Consider the following 20,450-nt stretch of genomic DNA (forward strand, 5'->3'; position numbering starts at 1 on the left):
ACCCAACAAATTAATATTAAAATTAATATATTTCTAACAATGATAAAACATACACGCGTCTTCAGTCTTAAAATGGTAATAGCTTCCATATTCTTAGTGGTTTCAGGAGGACCTAAAAACTATGACCTCTTCTTTTTGGGATATACTATTCCTCCAATGCACCATATATTGTTAATGGGCTTATGCATAAAAAACTGAGCGAATAGAACATGTTGCTTAAAGCAATCACAAGATAATTCTACAGTCTTGGCCATGTTTATCATTAGGCACAATAGCCCATTAGGCAACAAAGGGCTAGAGCCCGTTTTAATGTAAAACACAGTAACAATATTCTATGCCGGGCTAGGACCAGTAAATCAAGATATTGTTTTGTCTAAAAGATGTAATACTAGTAGAGGAGTGTTACTTTGGGCACTAAAGGCTGATTGCCTACAAGATCTAGTGATAGATATCCAGCCCTGAGTGCAATGAAATTTACTAAAAAAAAATAAAAAAATTAAAATCCCCTTTCACAAGAAAAATAACAGATTTCTTTTTTTATTACTTATTTACAACTATTACATATACAAGTTGAATTTCCAACTAAAAATAAAATGAAAGTAATTTAAAATAACACTTAATATTTTAAAGTACTTTTTGGAATTATTTCATCCAAACAGTTCTGGCAGCTTTGATTTTGAGCAAAAGAGGGACTCTAGCAAAGAGGTAATAGTTTAGGTAAAACTATTTAAAAAAAAAAAATAATAATAAAAGGTTGACAATTTCAAATAGATTTGTTGGTAGGTTGGTCTTTTTCAAAATTTTGAATTTTCACTAAAAACCTGAATTCTTTAAGGCAACACTTTTCAGCTGACTAAAAGCGTGAGTGTAGGAAAGATTCGCAAACTCTGGGCATAGTTTCACTCAATAAGCCAAAGAAAAAGAAAGATTATTTAAGTATGTAAAAATAAATATATTTAAATGAAAGCATAATACAGTGAAAAGTGCTCATAGTAAAGAGGCATGATTTATATTAATACTATTCATGTATCCTTACTGCTAAATGTGTAGTAGCATTGTGATAGAACTGTCATAGTCCGGTTTGAAACATGTATCAGCCAAGCTCATGATATGAGAGGTATTTGCTTTGGTTGGCTTGCCTTACCAAACAAACCTCCCCATTCATCGCTATTGATATTAAAAATAACTTTCAAATGTACTAAGAATATGAACAGATCTAATTTATAATAAACAATAGAAAAATATACAAAAAAAATGTCCATAATGTTGGGGAAATTTTTATATTTGTTATGACTGATGTTGAAGTTTTGTCACATTTGCAGAACTGGTTGTCGTCCCATCTTATATTTATATTCACAGACTGATCTGCTTCACTTTTCCGAGGACTTTTAGCGGACGTAGGACTGGAAGCTGTGCAGCATATAAATTAGTGATGTCAAGAAAGCAAAGAACTAGAATAAAGAAGAAAACATGGGAATAAGCTATCAAATGTATAATCAACAATTATAATAATATAAATATAATAAACTTGTCTATCAAGCTGCATTTTCCCCTAACCACTTCTGGACCGGAAGGATTTGCCCCCTTAATGACCAGGCCATTTTTTGGGAATCGGCACTGCGTTATTTTAATGGACAATTGCACGGTTGTGTGACGCTGTACCCAAATAAAATTTTTCCCACAAATAGAGCTTTCTTTTGGTGATATTTTATCACCTGTGCGATTTTTATTTTTTGCACTATAAACAAAAAAAGAGCGACAATTCTGAAAAAAAAAACAATAATTTTCACTTTCTGCTATATAACATTCCCAAAAAAAAATGTAAAAATCAAAATCTTTTAACATTTTAGGCCAATTTGTTTTCTGCTACATATTTTTGGTAAAAAAAATCGCAATAGTCGTATTTTGAAATGATCACAGAGACCTGTGGTCCTATATAGAAGGATCACAGGCACTCTGTGATCATTCCAGAGAGAAGAACGGTTAGCTGTGTTTACAACAGCTGACCGTTCTTCTCTCTCTGCGGGGAACGATCGTGGGTGGCAGGCGGCAATCAGAGCCGCCTGCCCCATGCATCGGAGTCCCCGCTGCCCCCTAGCTGCAGGCGCGTGACCGACGTATACCTACATCGGTTCGCGCAGGAGGGACTGCCTGCCGCAGTAATACTGCAGCGGGCAGTCCGGAAGCAGTTAAAGTCCCACAACAGGCTGCTGGTATATTTACTCATGCATTATGCACCCCCCTCCCCCCCGCATGGGATAAATGCTTGCTTGGTTAGAGAGAATAAATATAAGGCAAAATGTTTATCATGTTCCTCAGGCTTCCTCCTTTCCCGAAGCTGAATCACTTTGCTGCCCAGCCAGTTGCAGCTCTCTGACTTCATGATTGCTGGTCCTGCATTGTACCGGAGGAAGGTGAGGACCCTCATTGCATTTTAGAGCAGTTGGACAGTGAAGAAAAGAGACAGCTTCAAACAAATGAGAAATAGAGTGTTATTCCTCCACAAGCCGAACAAGTATTTAACCCATACATATGGGGGGGGGGGTGTGCCCTGCAAACTGGGAGTGGCAGATTCATTTTAGCTAAGCTGTGTCTTAAAATAGGTGCAATGTGCATTAAGGCTACTGTATACACGGCCAAAATGACAGCTATTTTCTGCTTTTTAACTTGCTTTTTCTAAATAGGTGAATAAGTCAGCCATTCACAACACAGAACTAGTGACAATTTGCAGCTATCTAGGACTTGCTTTACCTCTCTTTCCCCAAAGGACTGGATTCCTCCATAGCCAAAATAGGCCATGGCCTAGGCTGGCAAGGTTCTAGTGGAGCAAAGCCACCCACACATTATCTTGTCATCAGTAAAACATAACTGTTTTTTTTTTTTTTAAAGGTTCCAAACTGCAGCAACGCCTATCACTGTGCCCTCATTTAGGAAAGTTTGTGTGTTTTTGTTGATAGAAAAGGGTTGTTACAGTTCACTCACTTTGGGCTGGTACACCTCGTACCAAACTGATAGTGGAAAAGAGTGACAGCTTGCTGTTTCGGTTTTTCAGTTCTTGGTGTACTGATATGGAGTTAGCATACTGGGGTTGATTTACTAAAACTGGAGCACTGGAAATCTTGTGTAGCTGTGCATGGTAGCCAATCAGCTTCTAATTTCAGCTTATTCAACTAAGTTTTGACAATAACTCAGGAAACTGATTGGTTTCATTGCAGAGCTGCACCAGGTTTTTCACAATGCAGTTTTAGTAAATAAGCCTCACTTAGTCACTCCTTTTACCCCTGCGTGGCATGCCTCTCGTAAGGCTGCAACATCCAATTTTTTTAGTATGACCCAGGGCCAGCTAGATGAGTGAAGTAGAAAAAGGGATGGCAAAAGACAGTTGGTCTAGGGCAGTGATGGCGAACCTTGGCACCCCAGATGTTTTGGAACTACATTTCTCATGATGCTCAACTATACTTCAGAGTGCATGAGCATCATGGGAACTGTAGTTCCAAAACATCTGGGGTGCCAAGGTTCACCATCAATGGTCTAGGGGTTAGGAAGTATAAATTACAAGAGTCATTGCATATATAATCTTGGGTGTCAGTTCCCATTAAGCTTCCCGCTGACAGCTGCTACTACTCACCTGCCTAATTGGCTGAATGGAAAGCGATAAAAAAAAGTGTAGGCATTTGAAGTGTATGAGCACTGTTTTACATGGTGAAATCCATAGTCAACAGTCATGTTTGCCAAGATTGGTATATATGCCTACTCAGCTTTGCTTCTTTCATCCGCAAGCCACGTCTGCCCTGTTCTTGGAAATGAGTGCTTCTATGCATGTATATCTGTCACTTACCATACTCCGCTGATAAGTATTGTTGTTGTTGGATGAAATACCTATTTGATAAGCTCATTTATCTTCAAAACTTACAAGCTGCTCAATTTCTGCCTTTGACACTTAATATTTTTTTTTACAAGTGTAGCTGCCACTTGCCATACTTTGTTTTAATGCTGTTAAGCACTATTGAGGAGAAATGGGCTGCCTCCCTGATATATACAGTGCATCCGGAAAGTATTCACAGGGCTTCACTTTTCCACATTTTGTTATGTTACAGCCTTTTTCCAAAATAGATTAAATTCATTATTTTCTTCAAAATTCTACAAACAGTACCCTATAATGACAATGTGAAAGAAGTTTGTCATAACAAAATGTGAATACTTTCCGGGTGCCCTTTATAATTAAATGAAGATCAAATTCAGGGATACTTATAACGTGAGTTTTGAGTGGACTATCGGAATACAGGGTCCTGAGTAATGTGCTAACTAGTCCTGCATATTGATACTGTTGGTAAAAATGTAATGTCTATTTACAGCGTGCATGCACTTTATTTCCGCTCATCCGCTGTGGGTGAAATTGTCACAGGTGATCTATTATTGTGCTTAATTCATGTTCTAAATATTGATTTAGGACTGTGCAGTTCGACAAATCAATATTTCGGCAGTGGTCTGTGGAAAAAGTCCAGACCAAATTTCTTTCTTTTAATATCTAGTCAACGTTGTCTATTTTTTTTATTACTATGGTGAAGGTTGTGGTTTGACATGGGGGAGGTTCTAATTAATAATTTTCAAATATTTTTGTATGGCTATTTTGTATTAATAAATAAACTGTTTAGCATTAGAACAAAAAAAAAACAAAAAAAAATGCCCCTAATGTGTTTTTGTATAGAATTACAAGCTGGCACAGGTCACGTGGGAGAGGATTTACTGCTTTTTCCTTAGGGGTCTATCCTGGGGAAAGTTTTTTCTTCTGCTTATTTTTTTGGTTATATCTCCCACACTATATGCTATGGTGAGAGGGCAGCTGGCATAAATACAATTAAAGTTTTTTTCCCTACCTGGCAGTTTTATTTATTATTTTTGTGAAGTATAAATGTGGTCCTGTTTCCACAGTGGTTCTTCTTCAATCTACACCTCCCTAGTGGAAAGCATTCCCCTCCACCCCCTCATTCTATCCTGTAATCTTATAAGTAACTGTGGGCAACTAAGAACATTCTACTGTATACAATATGGCCACTAGTCAAACCCTTACAATATATGCAGCTTGTCGGGCAAGGGGAGACCACTGCATTCCACTCATCTGGGCAGCTGCATAAATGTAATTGATATTATAACCCAGACTTGAAGGCACACTGTGAAACAACGATAGGAAGAATGTATCATATGATACTTTACATACTCTATATGTGTCCATGAACTGCTTCATTAATAGCCCCATAGCAGCGATACCCATCATATTACTGCTGGGACATAACAATTGTTAACTGTGTCCAGCTGAATTTTCCTATTCAATGATGGAGCCCCCAAAAACCTTTTAGCATTTAGCAGAGTGGTGCCTAACTTCCTGGAAATTAGCAGTTTTCAAAGAGTGTCAGAATGTCATGTATGATGTGGACCAGCAGCCTTTGTCCAGTCCATCTAGTCCATCAACAATAGATTAATTACATTTTAAATTCATAACATGTACACATAACTATTGATTATCTCACCACTTCCCAATGTCTTTCTAACATTTCAACTCTATCATCACCTTAGTCAGACTTAGTCAGAGATATTTTGCCTACTTAGTTATAAAAGTATCAAATGTCTCACATGTCAACTTTGTTTCATATACTAACACTTCTTTGTTGATTTGAAATTCGGTGGGCCTAAGCCACCTACATACTCAAGTAAGCAAGTTAAGGTTTTTCCTATAATATCTCAGGTAAATGGCCAGATTGCCTTCACTGCCATAGTGGTTTATCTGTGCGACTACAGATGTGGTCAAGGTGACCACAGCTATGGATCGGGTCTTACCTTGCTGGAGGTCTTCGTTCAGGGCTATACACCCTGGAAAAGAAGGCACACTCCCTATTGTCCCACAATTACTTCTTAAGTGTATTTGATAACAGCACCAATAAAAAAAATAGACAAAAATAAAATAGAAGCACATCAGTGTGACTTACTGTGGCTGCAGCATCCAAGTGGTATAACACAGGAAAGCACTGATTAATTCCAAAGAAAGTAGGGGCAGTTAAAGATATAGTGTAATCACACAATATTGTAGCATAAGCTTGCAGCACAGCAGCACTTAAGTAAAATATTGCTGTAATTCCAGTGTAGATAACATCCTAATGAGAAAAACATAGAAATTGGGGTTCACAGCAGTTAGATCAACACATTTAAAACAAGGATGCATATGCATAATTTTTACATTTCAAAAACTGATAACTTGTAATACAATAACAGAAAATAAACAGAGACTTATAGTATACGTGTAATGGGACAAAATAGTACAAACCACAAACTGCACATGTGGTACCCACCTGCAACAGCCAGCATGCATTAAGTTAATCTCCCAGAATGCCCAAAACTCAGAATGACCTGTTATGCCATCATTTTACTCTAGGGGGCCTCTGGTTGCAGAAAATAATTAATATTTTCTGGTTTTAGTTGTGTTTTCATATTTAACAAAATGTGCCTTTTAGCATGTGTGTGAAAACCAGAGAAAAATTGTGTTTTTTTTACAATTTTGAGAATGTGTGGAAGGGTTGGATCCCAATTTTATTCCGTCATTTTCTCTATTTGTCCTAGTGCAAATTCAGAAGTTTAGAATTGTTACCATAACAAGAGATAAAGGTTAATCTTGCAATGGGGACCCCAATTCCAGAGACAATTGTCTAAGGAGACAACTGTCTACATCTGGCCATAGATGGGTAGCTTTTTTTCATTCAGCCCTTGATAAAACTTTTGTGATTGATACTTAATAAAACTGTCACATGACTGAATTGGAAATGTATATATAGCAACTAACAACATTTTTATAAAACACCAGCTAAAGGTGGTTGCTTACAGAATTCTACAATAGAATTGCTGCTCTAGTGACACTTCTTTCCACAAATCTTTTTTTTCACTGTACACGGTGAACCTCTCCTTCTTTCTATGCTATAAAAGTTAGCACCATGGTTTTGCATGTTTCCCAAACTTTTGTACTATTAGGCATGAGATGAACATGTAGATCTTAGGCTTCATGTATCTAAGTATCAGAGAATGTATAAAAGAAGGTCATTCTGTATTTCTGATAGCTACCAAAAAGTTTCTTCTCACTATACCACCTGTACTGGATGAATAAAAAAACATTTCTTTTTACATACATGATATAAATATTATGACCTTATGGGTTACAAACTTGTCCGCAAAAAGTTGACTGCTGTTTACCACTCAGCTGGGCAGATGAGACACTGTCAGGTCTGTCAGCTGTTGAGGGGCACTTCACACATTAGGGTCTCCGCATGGATCCATCACAGTGCAGATACCCTTCTCATACATTTCAAAAAATTGTTCAAGTGGTAGAAATGTTAAGCTCCTTCCTTTCCCATTATTGGTGTCTATTTGTATGTTGGCTAAAAGGGAATCCTTGAAAAGTGTTTAGTTGCAAGGGAAGTTGCCATTTGCATGGAAATTTTCCCCAAACCTTCATGAATGAGTTGAAGTTCTGCTATCTTCCATGTGTGCAAACAAAAATGCTGTTTTTTATTTTCCTTGTGACTGGGAATATTTTGCAAAGTAAAATTTCATCACATTCATTATGCTCCAGGCAAATTGCCTTGCAAAATGTAACTTACCTTGCAAAGTGAACAGCCTATCTGCTTTAGTAAATTAACCCCAAGGATTCCTTACTAGTGAAAGTATTATTAGATTTATAGATTTATGAACCCTTTACATGAATACTTCCGAATGTAAGTGAAATGACACGGAAAAACATAAATCTCTTACAATTATTCTCCAGGTGTTGCAATGGTTTCTGTGGAATCCAAATAGGTAGACCATCAAGAGTAGCAATGAGAAGAAAAATGAGGATACTGCAACATACATGACCCATCCTTGCACAATTGGATAAAATACTCTTGTAGCAGCAACCAGGATCCAAACCCATGCTCCTAATAGCTGCAAAGAAAGGAAAGAGATGATTATGATAAAATAATCTAAAAGTGCTAAATATTTGTAGCAAAGCACAATTGAAAAAAGGCACAAGATTAATTTGAAAACTTAAAAATGCTATTCAATGTTGCAACCATTTAGTTATTTACTGAATATGAAACCAGTTAATGATCAATGGACCACTAGGTCAGAAGGCAAGTGCTAAACTATTATTGAGGTTTTCTGCGTGGCATTCCTAGCAAAATATATCAGGAGATCAGCTCAATTTATCTGAAAGGTTGTACAGTATTTGCTCCACCTATTCAATGGCTAATGCTGATCTGACTTGTCACCCCTAGAGAAAAGGACAATGACAGGTAAGTGTACCATTATGTGAAAGCGTGCTGTGCAAAAGCCCACCAGCATACAGTTAAATTCGGTTACACCCAAAGAATAGTGGGTTTACCTCCAAATCAACTGGCTTCATTTATATTATTTTAAAAAACAATGGTAATCTTTTCCTGATAAGTGGTTATTATGTATCCCATGAACATTTACTAACCCCAAAACAGTTAAAAGGAAAGTAGAATGGGAGCCAATTTTTAGGATAAAAAGTTAAAGCAGCTGGTGGGTTTTTTTATTGAGTTCTGTGTCTGTACTTTCTAAAGCAATGACTTCAAAGAAAGTGAGAGAAATTAAAAGCCTGACAATTCTTACTCTTCCAAAGTCTAATAAAGAGGTGCTTTTGTTGCCTTCTGTATCCCTGTTGGAAAAATCTTCTTCTTTGCTTTCTAGGTGACCATGCAGAAAGTTTGGGGAAAGCCCCTTCATGTAAACAGAAGCTGCAAGGAAGCCTAACAGAGGTAGAAACACTTTTTTAAAACTAAATTTTCTACCTAATATATAATGTATTTTCCTTCAAAATTAAGGAAAAAGCAAAGAATGAATAGGCTCTATGTAGCTCAACCTTAGAACTACACACCCTTTGCAGCTTTCTCCTTCTCTTCCCTGTTATTGTGTTACAAAGTATTGCTGCCTACAGCAAGTCTGTTAGGGTAAGTGGAATGGAAGGTGAGGAACACCTTGTAAATTGTGTAAAATAGTGTAAAAATAGGAACCTGTTAAGTCAAATGCACATGTTTGGCCATTTGCCCCTTAAATTACCCGAAATATAATTTATTTTTGCTCGCCTTTGAGGCTGATGCCCTTGCACAGGAGATATAAGGAATCTTCCGCTAGCCAACAAATGGTATTATTTTAATATCATGTTTTGTTTCTATAAATGTTTGTTTCAATGCAATACTCAGGAGTGTGTAAAACAGAAATTTGTGACGTGCTCATGAGATTTTATCACTATTTCTGATTTCATGTGTGTCTTTGGGTGTGAGAAGGTGTGCCTGTAATTGCTCATTTTAGGGTGTGAACTTAGTGAAATATTTATCAAGGAGCAAAAGGCAAAGACAGAGCTGAAAAGGTGAGCTTTGCAGTATGACACAGGTGGTCATAGTGTATTTTAGATGACCCCAAGCCAAAAACATGCATTTCCACCATCATTCCTAGATATGACATGATATAATTTGGGATCTACATCCATAATCTCAGAAAAACATGCTACACAACATTTTGGGGGATGAAAGAGGAACTCCTTGAAGACCAAATTATGTAAGCAAGGGACAAACTCTTGAGAATTTAAATGCAAAAAATAAATACATGGATTGGGTAAACCCACAAGTGATTTTTCACCATTGCTTTTGCTTTATACTGACTTTTCTAAACAAATGCATTCAATACAGGTTGTATGAAGGCTATAGTGTTGTATAAAACTTTTAGTAGTTAAATAACACTTTTTATAAAAGTCAAAACATCGGTATACCTGAGGAGGAAAAGGGGATTTATTTACATAAGAGAGAGAGACCATCTATATGAGGGACATTTGGAAGCCATACAGATCTGTATCATCAACACAGATTACTGTATATTTTGAAGCATCCTGTAATTTCTGCCTACAGGAAGGTGGCATTAGAAGGCCATAATACATAAGAAATTTGGTCCATAGGTTCTTGGTTCCCCAACCGGGGATTAAGGGCCCATTATCTCAACCTGACTCCTAAGTGCAGGAAAACAACAGCAAGCCCATAATACATAAGAAATTTGGTCCATAGGTTCTTGGTTCCCCAACCGGGGATTAAGGGCCCATTACCTCAACCTGACTCCTAAGTGCAGGAAAACAACAGCATTCCCTGCAACAGTTACATCTACTATCCATGTTGTTTCAGATGATAAAATGAATATAGACATTCTAAAAACTAAAAAATATTGATCAGAACTGATCATTTTAGCTGTTTTTACCACTAGAATGGGAATGTGTTTATTAAAAAAAAAATTGATTTAGAGTTATTGATCCTGCAAAACTGCATGCACATTCATTCTGTGCGAATGCCAGCAAAATCAAATGTTACAAGGCTATTTTCTCTCCAGACCAAATCATGTTCTTTATTCATAAGCATAGCATGAATCAGGTATGTACCCCATTGTGGCTACTAGAAGGAGCTGATTATCATAGGAAATAAATGCTTATTTACTGTGATTGAGAGCTCCATGTAGTGCCATAATGTGGTATTTTCCAGATTCCCACTATTCTTTGAAATTAAGAACATCTAACCTGGAAAGAAAATAGTATCGCAACAATACATTGTGTCGGCATTCACACAGAACAAATGTACTTGCAGATTGGGACAAATAGCCCTGCCAGATTTTTTTTTTTATAAATCCACAATAAGATGTTAAACCTGAATAAATTAAAGCCTTAAGAGTGACTCAACAATTGGATAAAATACTCTAATTTATCTGTATGCTGTATATTTAATATATGAAAACATATATTGGCTACTTTGTGGTCCTCCTGCTCCATCCGCAGGGAATGTGCATTTGTTCATTAACAAGCTCATTTATAATACATTATTTTAGGTCTCTGAGTGATTCAAGGATCCTTGTGATCAAGCTATCTGTGGTGAAACGCGTGAAGGAAGTGGTGGTTCTTGGGTGGAGAAATCATGGTTGTAGCTATACAGTGGATGTTTGAAAAAAATGACTGAGAAGAGCAGAGATTGGAGTGTGTCTATTATTAATTTTTCACTCTTCCATTTACCTTACAATAATGTCTAAAGCAGGGGTCTCCAAACTTTCTAAACAAAGGGCCAGTTTACTGTCCTTCAGACTTTGGGGGGGCCTGACTGCCAGTGGGTGAAGAAAATGTCCTGGTCTCAGCGGGAGTAAACAATTCCCATTCATTGGTATTAGGGGGAGTAATAGTGCCCCATCATCAGTTGCAGTGGTAGGAATAGTGCTCCATCATTGTGTCAGTAGAAAGAATAATGCCCCATCATTGGTGTCAGTGGAAGGAATAGTGCCCCATCATTGGGGTGAGTGGGAGGAATAGTGGTCCATCATTGGTGTCAATCGAAGGAATAGTGCCCCAGTATTGGTGTATGTGGAAGAAATTGTACCCTCTCATTGGTGTCAGTGAGAGGAATAATGCCCCATCATTGGTGTCAGTGGGAGGAATAGTGCCCCATCATTGGGATCAGTGGGAGGAATAGTGCCCCATCATTGGTATCAATGGGAGGGATAGTGTCCCATCATAGGTGTCAGTGAGAGGACTAGTACACAATTGTCGGTGTCAGCGGCAAGAACTAATACCCCACTGTTGCTGACAGTGTAGGGAGGAATAATGCCTCTAGGGCCAGATGAAAGCAAGTAAAGGGCCACATCCGGCCCCCTGGACACAGTTTGGAGACCATGGTCTAAAGGAATATCATACTGTAATGTTAAAGACATGTATGCTAAGCATACAACTATGTATGGTGCACAATTTAACAGGCTTATCATTTTTGTTTATTTTATTATTTCCATTTTTGTGAATACATTTTCAAGCATTGGGGCCATGATGCACCTCAAAGCTACCAGATGGCCTTCCATTGAACCACAGTATTTCAGTCTCCTTTATGTTCAGGTAATAGGTTTGTTGTAATTCACATCCCAAGAGAAAACCTTTAGCGATAATTTCAGGAATTTGGCTCCATTATCTTCTGGTATGTACATAGCTTTTATATTTTTAAGTAGCAGTTTCGGTGGCACACAGGTGTGTCTGATATTCCTAAGTTAATAGCTCATCTATACAGATGAACAAAATACACTGGCCCTGGTTCATGTACACATTACCTGTTGTTTTCATCTTATCTGTGTGTGACTTTGCCATATTAACACAGAAGTATCATTTATATGTAAATGTCATAGAATGAAGTAGCAAATTTTCAATTTTCCAGAATTGTTTCAACATGAAGAGAAGAGATTTCTGAATGCCTTTTTGAAGACGACTAAGATAGAAAAAGTGCCTGAGGTCTGTAGTCTTGGCTTCTTGCCCTTACACTTCTATCTTCTAGCTGCTCTAATGAACAAAGTAACAGATACATGTAGCAATATAAAGCACTGTGATAGCTCGTGGCATATCTAACATATCTTACAACCGGCTCACATCATTTTTTAATAGATTCCCCAAAAAAAAGTTGAAGAAATAATTTTGGGGGTGGCTAAATTGCACGGTGGGAAGGGATTCAAGGAGCATGGTTAAAAAAAACTGCCTACTCACTGTATACACAGCACATATAAGTCACTGTGGGGTTAATTTACTAAAACTGGAGAGTGCAAAATTTGGTGTAGCTCTGCATATAAACCAACCAGCTTCCAGGTTTTCTTTTTTTTTTTTTTTGTCAAAGCTTAATTGAACAAGCTGAAATTAGAAGCTGATAGCTACCATGCACAGCTGCACCAGACTTTTATCCCCAGTTTTGGTAAATCAACTCCAGTATTTTCCCCTCCCAATTTGCCTTGTTTACCGTTATCATTGAAAGTAAAAGAAAATCTCAAATGTTGGGTTGTCCCCAGAAAAGTAATAGAGTAGTATGAGTTCTGATGAACTGGGGGTCCCCAAAAAAATTCTCTTAATTTGTAGGGATTTCCTCTCACTTCCTGTTTGGCTATGGGACAGGAAGTGAAGGGAAATCTCTGCAATAAGTTAGAGATGGCGAAAAAAAATCTCACAGGGGTTATTACCCCCGCCTGCTATCCAAAATGAAAAAAAAAGTTTTGCCCATAGTTCTACTTTGATTAAGTACTTCAGGACTATATAAGGCACTAAGACTGAATTGGTCATGAATATGTCATGTAAAGCCCAGCATACAGAGTCCAGTAGTCAGGAGTACGCAATGTACAAGAAGGTGCGTAATTCAGAGAGTGTAGGGTCCAGAAATGTATAACATAGAGTTCAGGTGTTGGGAGTGGGCCGTAGAGGCAGTGCAGGGTCCAGGAGTGTGTAAAACAGAAAGTGCAGGGGCCAGGAATGCATAACATAGAGAGTAAGGGTCTCAGAAGTGTGTATCACTGTGAATGCAGGGGTCAGAAGTGGGTAACCCAGAGATTTCAGGGGTCAGAAAGAGTTAATGCACAGAGGGCAGAGGTGTGTAGTCAGTGTATACCACACAGAATACAAGGGTCAGGAGTATGTATGACCAAGAATGCAGGGGCCAGGAGTGGGTAACACAGAAAGTGCAGGGGTCAAGAGTGGGCAATGCACAGGCTACTGTACAGAATACTAGCAAAATGACCCCTTCTGGCAGTACTAATCCCCCCCCCCAAGCCCAAATCCCCCACAGTACAGATAACCCTTTACAGCCCTAAATTCCCCGCCCAACCTAACCCCTCATTACAGCCCCCTCTTCAGTACAGATCTCCCCCATCAACTTTCCAAAAACACTGGCATTTCCGCATGAGGGGAAGTCCTCAGCTTTGCTGTGTCATATGAAAGGAGCAGAGGAGGCGCCTGCCCCCTTGGCTCTGAACTGCCACTGTTAGGCATAGTAGCATAAACACTGCAACGCCATTCATCAAGAAAAGTTGAGCAGCTGACACCTGGCAACCCTTGAGTGTCAGCACCTAGTGCAGACTGCACCCCTCGGAGTACGTCACTGATAGGTCTGCTACATATGGCCATCTCAGATTAAGTAAGTATAATATGTTTGTTATTATTATTTTTTTTTTTATTTACCTTTACAATCACTTTGTCTCCCCACTTTTTCACTTTTTTACCAGCCCAAGCAGAATGCCATGGAAATGGCACTGCCAGCTGTGTATTAAAATGAAATAAAACAACTCAAAAAACATGAGGAACTTCACACATCACACATGTTCAGTGGCACTTTGAAACCCCTTTGGAAGTGACTTTGTGGATCCCCACAACACTTCTTCACCTCCTACCCCTCAACCCACACATGCCTCTACTTAGCATGGCTAATAAGGTAAGGCTTAGGGCCAATTCACAGCTATGTGTTGCCGCACGTTACATGTTTTGACACCAGGGCCGTGACAAGGTGGATGGGCAGAAGGTACACGTTCCCCAGATGCACTGGTAAAGTGTGGAGGGGGGGCGCCAGGGGCGTCACCATCACTGGGCACCCATGTGCCCCAGATTTCAGGTGCCCTGGGTCCCCAGCACTGCAATTGCCGACATTGTCTGCAGCATCCCGCAACTCTTCCCGCCGGTTGCTGCCTGTCACAACAGTTAAACAGTAAATGTCAGAGCTGAGGAAAACTTCCCCTAGGTTTCTACTTGGCTCTCATATGTCTTACTTGACATACTGCAGTACCATTCATTTTGAATAGCACTCCAACAAACTAAGGTATTATGCATTTTTTTAAACATTCTGCAACTGATGGCAACACACCATAGTGTTTTGAAATGTGTGACATGTCCAAAAATGTTGTGTGTCAGAAGCCTATTGATAAAGTACTGCATGACATAACAAGTATAACGCACATGCATTACCACGCTGCACAAGTGTAAATAGACCCTAAGAAATTGATTATGGTAATACAGATTGAAATATACAGATTTGATGTGGGTCTCACAAAAATATTTTTTTATAAATTCTGCTGACTGTGAGTGATTATTTCTGAATAGGTCTGAACCATGTTGCTACTTTTATGGAAAAATAGAGAACATTGCTCTCTATTTGTGTACTACACACTTGATCTTACAATTGTTATTTTATTTGACATAACATGCAAAGGCAGATGATGAATTGAATATCAAAGCATGCTACATAGCCAAGACTGCAAAACAAACAGCTTTAGTGAGTGCAGCCATATAGATAACATTTTAAATATATGGAATTAATAACATTTTCTATGTGTTAGATGTAAGGATATACTACATGAGCTATGAACCATACTGCTTAGTGAACAACGGTCTCTAAAATAATATATGTATAAAACTATTATATTTAAATTTTAACTATAAACCAATACATTTTCCTGGTTATCTAGAATTCAATTAATCCTGGGCTGCTTTGTGGGAATCACAACTGGTAAATCAACACGAGAGCTGTGCGTCAATCACTCAACAGAACCCATTAAGCCCCAAAATCTATATTTTATTCATACACAGCTACAAATAATGTATGTTGACAAAAATGTACAAATCATGAACCTGCAGGCAGAGCTGGCCCCAGGCATTGTACTGCCTGGATCCAAGAATGAAATGCTGCCCCCCTCCCCCCCAAAAAAATCACGCCTATCAAAGGGTGCGAGCAGAAGAAGGCGGGCCGGGCACGAGGCCAGCCATATCTATTCCTCCAGTTTCACCCAATAGAAATTCAAGCTGCACCCGAACATCGGCTGCTGGCGGAGCCAATGGGAAAGGGATCTTTGCTCTCTGTCTCCGGTGGGTACCCTGCCCCGGGAGTACACACACCTGAGCTCTTCATGTATGCTCGGGTGTTTAACAGCCGGTGTTTGACTGTGTGTGAGCACCCTCGCGCCTAGCAATTATGAGCATGTGTGTTGAGGGCAGCAGGGCACAGAGAATTTTAATATCTAATATTCAACACAGTCACATACACTCCAAAAAACTCAACATATAAGTGACCAGCAGCTATTAAACTGTGCACCCTGGTGGTTGAATCTATAATCATACCAGAGAACATAAAAATTATGACCCCTGGCTATAATCATACCAGAGAACATAAAAATTATGACCCCTGGCATGCTGGTCATACCTCTGAGCAACCTCGTGTACCTTTGTGCCTACTACTTGCAGTATGTTATTACCAGTTGACTTACATTAAATCAGGAGACAACATACGCAACAGGGTGGAGAAAATCTATGAGGTGCAACCAACATGAAGCAAGGGCTGTACAACCAGTTTTGTGTGAATAGACGTGACAACGTTCTTGATAATTACCTTATGATTAATCAATTAAGGCAGTACAGTACATACGGTAAGTAACTTCCATTTAATTAAGGATATTTGTCATGTTTCACTGCCCTAAATTACCTATACACCTAAACACCCTTTTAACCCTTATCAGATGTCACCGGTTTGGCTCATTTTACACAGACATTGCAAAAAGGTGGCAAAACTAAAGTGGAGCTAAAATGTAGAAATTAATATGTCTGTAAAGCTATAACATTTTTTCGTAAGTTTTGGATATAGTGTAAAAGTGTAAGGCTTCATGTACACCCTTTTGTCTTTTATATTTATTTGGACAACTCTATGTCGGTTGATGTGCTGGCAGCTTTTTATAGGTTTGATATAGTTTCATGTACACCCTGCCTACATTTACCATAGCCATGGGAAAACGCAAAACACGCAAAAACGGAAAACGCAAAATGCGGTAAAATCGTGCCACAAGGGGTGTGGGAAGTGCAGTGGTGACAGAAGTGGAGTAGTGAAGGCAGGGGAAGAGTGGTGAAGGCAGGAAAAAAGTGGTGAAGGCAGGGGAAGAGTGGTGAGGGCAGGGAAGAGTGGTAAGTGCAGGGTAAAAGTGGTAAGGACAAGGGTGGTAAAGGCAGGAGAAGAGTGGTGAGGGCAGGGAAAATTGGTAAGGGGGTTTAGGAGTAGTGAAGGCAAGAGAAAAGTAGTAAAGGCAGGAAAGATTGGTAAGGCCAGAAAAGAGTGGTAAGGGCATAGAAGAGTAGTAAAGGCAGGGCAGGGGGATGAAGTAAGTGTTAAAAGGTGAGGAAAGCATGGTACATAGCAGAGTGGTGAAGAAGTGGGGGGAAAATGTTTGTAGAGCAGGGGTTGTGTGGCAGAGTGGCGAGAGGGGGGAGCAGGGTAGAGTGGTGAGAGCAGGGGTGGGCATGTGGCAGGGTTTCATAAGGGAAAGTATTCACAGCACTTAACTTTTTCCACATTTTGTTATGTTACAACCTTATTCCAAAATGGATTAAATTCATTATTATCCTCAAAATTCTACAAATAATACCCCATAATGACAACGTTAAAAAAAAATTTGTTTGAAATATTTGCAAATTTATGAAAAATAAAAAAGGAAAAAAGGAAAAAGTACATAAGTATTTACAGCCTTTGCTCAATACTTTTTTGAGTATGATGCTGCAAGCTCGCACACTTATTTTTGGGCAGTTTCCCGCATTCTTTTTTACAGGACCTCTCAAGCTCCAGTGTCGGTGCACAGCCATTTTCAGATCTCTCCAGAGATGGTCAATTGGGTTCAAATCTGGTCTCTGGCTGGGCAATTCATGGACATTCACAGAGTTTTCCCAGAGCCACTCCTTTGTTATCTTGGCTGTGCGCTTAGATTCCTTGTCCTGTTGGAAGAGGAACCTTCATCCCAGTCTGAGGTCAAGAGCACTCTGGAGCAGGTTTTCATCAAGGATGTCTCTGTACACTGCTGTATTCATCTTCCCCTCGATCCTGACTAGTGTCCCAGTTCCTGCTACTAAAAAACATCCCCACAGCATAATGCTGCCACCACCATGCTTCACTGTAGGGATGGTATTGGCCAGGTGATGAATGGTGCGAGGTTTCCTCTAGACATGACGCTTGCTATTCAGCCCAAGGAGTTTAATCTTTGTTTCAGAAGAGCAGAGAATTTTGTTTTTCATGGTCTGAGAATCCTTCGGGTGCCTTTTGGCAAACTCCAGGCGGGCTGTCATGTGCCTTTTACTGAGGATTGGATTCCGACACAAACTTCATCTTACTTCCCGTTTCCTTCTTTTAAAAAACATATGGATAATGGTAATGATAAACAGCTAACAGATAAACAGACAACTTGTTTTTTCATGAGCTCATGAAAAACAACACAGTACAGTTGTAATAAAGTGGTCCTAAACCTTTACATATACCTACTGAAGTGACTTGCCCCAGGTAAAACACAGACATAAAACATATCCTCCTACATAAGTTGTACCTGTTTATCTGCAGCCATCTCTTCTCTACAGCCCTTCAGAATACACAGATCAAAGGCTTTTTCTCAGTTTCAGCAAGCAAGGAGCTGGGATTTGATATCACACAATGTACAACATTAAGCACAGAGCTGAGTGTAATCTGAGACATGAATGGAGGAGAGGACACACCCCCTCTACACAGTCTCATTGGGAAACATGCACAGCTGAGGCTGTCAATCACCTTTTCTGTTCTGGGATTCTGTAGTGTCAGCATAACCTGTCATCATGCAGCTGTACAGTATATACAGCAATAAATACGCTTTGACCTGCTAAATGCTGCATCAAGGTTTAAAGCCGAACTCTAGGCACAAAAAATGTAAATTAATTATATCCCTCAATAGCCCTATCTCCCAACTTTATGAAATTATAGAAAGGAACACATTTTAGCACCCAGCACACAAAGGACATGTCCCTGCCATTGCCCGGTTACACGGACCACAAAGATCTTATAGATCAGAAAATGATTGGCTAAATCACAGAAGTACTTTTTGACTTCAATTTTTTATATATTGGCATTTTAAAAGAACAAATACCTCAATATAGAGGCTGGATAAAAAGTTTAGTACAGCATAACATTTTAGTAGTAAAATAGTACATTTTTTTAGCACACATCATTTTTTTGTACACATCAGACCAAATAAGAGGGACAACTAAGACAGCATAAGGGATGGAGGGATTTGGTCTCAAAAGAGGGAATGTTCCTTCAAATAAGGGATAGTTGGAACTTGGAAGCTATGGTAAATCTGCTTGTGTGCATCAAATGCCTTTTTAAACCTAGGTATTACCTGGTAAAAATGTAAAAATTAAGGGTCCCGCGCAATGGAAAATAATTGGAAGGAGTTGCTGCCTGCCCAGAATACTTCTCACTGAAAGTGAGAAATCAAGGGTTAGAAATAGGTTTATGGGCTCTGGCGCTACTTTACGTGTGATAAATGAGTGGGAAGTGCGAATCCCTGAGTAAAAATTCTAATTTATAGAAATACCTGATGCTGGCAATAATGATGCTGATATGCTGTGTTTTCAGTGTGAATTCAAAACGGAAAAACAATAACGGAATGGGTGTAGTAATGAATCAATATATAATCACATAGATATGCATAGGTGATAAAGTGCATTTAGTGTATAAATAGATATGAAGTTTTGCGTGAATCAGTGCTTAACTTGAATGAATAAAGGTGCTGTGTATAGGATGCACCAAAGTATCGGCCCATGGATATGCACAATATTATGGACAATCTATATCAAATGTGACAAAGTGCTAAGTGTTCCAAAAAAACATATATCCGGTTGGCAGTACTGAAATCAATGTGATAGATTATATATATATAAGTTAATAGTCCGCAGTTAAAATGCTAAAAAGTGATATATACAAATTAATGATCCACATGCCAAAAAGAAAAATGTTCTCCAAGTGAACACAATCATAATACGTTTGTGTTAGTGCTTGTGCCAATTCTATAAACAAAAGTGCTGGTGCTGGTGCTGCTTAGGGATACTTGCTGTGCCTGGTGAAGTGCTCTGGACCCCCTGTTGTATTTGCACTCACCACAATGTGTTCCCCATATAGGGGTGACACGCTTTGTGTGACATTGAAGTGATTCGATGAACACGGGCAAGGGTAAAGATTGCAATACAGAAGGACCGGAAAGGTAACCCTTGGGTGATAGCAATTCTGGGCGATCTGTTTCCTGTTTTGTGCTGTGTGTGTTACAGACACAGCACAGAGAGCAGTTCAGGTGCATGATCTGGATCTCTCTGCCTGTCCTTGACCCCCCCCCTATCAGCTGAGTCCGAAGAAAGGATGGGGCCTGTTAACTATGCAGGTTTTCCTCGTACAAAAAGATAGGAGGGATGTGCGCTGTCTGCAAACAGTTCACATTCCATAAGCCCATAAGCTAGGTCTGATCTGGCAGGGATCTGTGGCAGTTGCTTATATTGAAAACTGCCACATTCCCTTTCTTAGTTAGGTGCAGAACCTTCACTCTAAAATAAAAACTGGTATGGGTGGTGCAGATCTAAAACAGGTCTGAAACTGGTCTATCTGCTCTTCTGCTTCACAACACTCACAGCAGTTTCCCACATCATTATAATGGTGCAGGAAGCTTAGTTCATACTGTTAATGAAAGAGTGCGTTGTTTTTGTATTATCAGCCAAATTGTGCTTTGGCTGAAGATTAGACAACATTTTAGTAGATACCCTGGAGAAATCC

The 20,450-nt window shown here is 39.1% G+C and overlaps 1 protein-coding gene across 1 annotated transcript in view; it reads right to left on the reverse strand.

Moving 5' to 3' along the window:
- Window positions 1–986: 986 nt before the first annotated feature.
- Window positions 987–20,450, reverse strand: part of LOC309551470 (MAL-like protein) — a 34,462-nt gene continuing 14,998 nt past the window's right edge. The window contains exons 2-4 of the mRNA XM_082252072.1: window positions 7,795–7,965; window positions 5,985–6,149; window positions 987–1,451 (exon numbers count right to left, since the gene is read on the reverse strand). Coding sequence (XP_082108198.1) covers window positions 1,389–1,451; window positions 5,985–6,149; window positions 7,795–7,965 — 399 coding nt within the window. The 3' untranslated portion in view covers window positions 987–1,388. The remainder of the gene's footprint in view (window positions 1,452–5,984; window positions 6,150–7,794; window positions 7,966–20,450) is intronic.

Source organism: Pelophylax lessonae (genome assembly GCF_965119305.1).
Source record: "Pelophylax lessonae genome assembly, chromosome: 3".
NCBI lineage: Eukaryota > Metazoa > Chordata > Amphibia > Anura > Ranidae > Pelophylax > Pelophylax lessonae.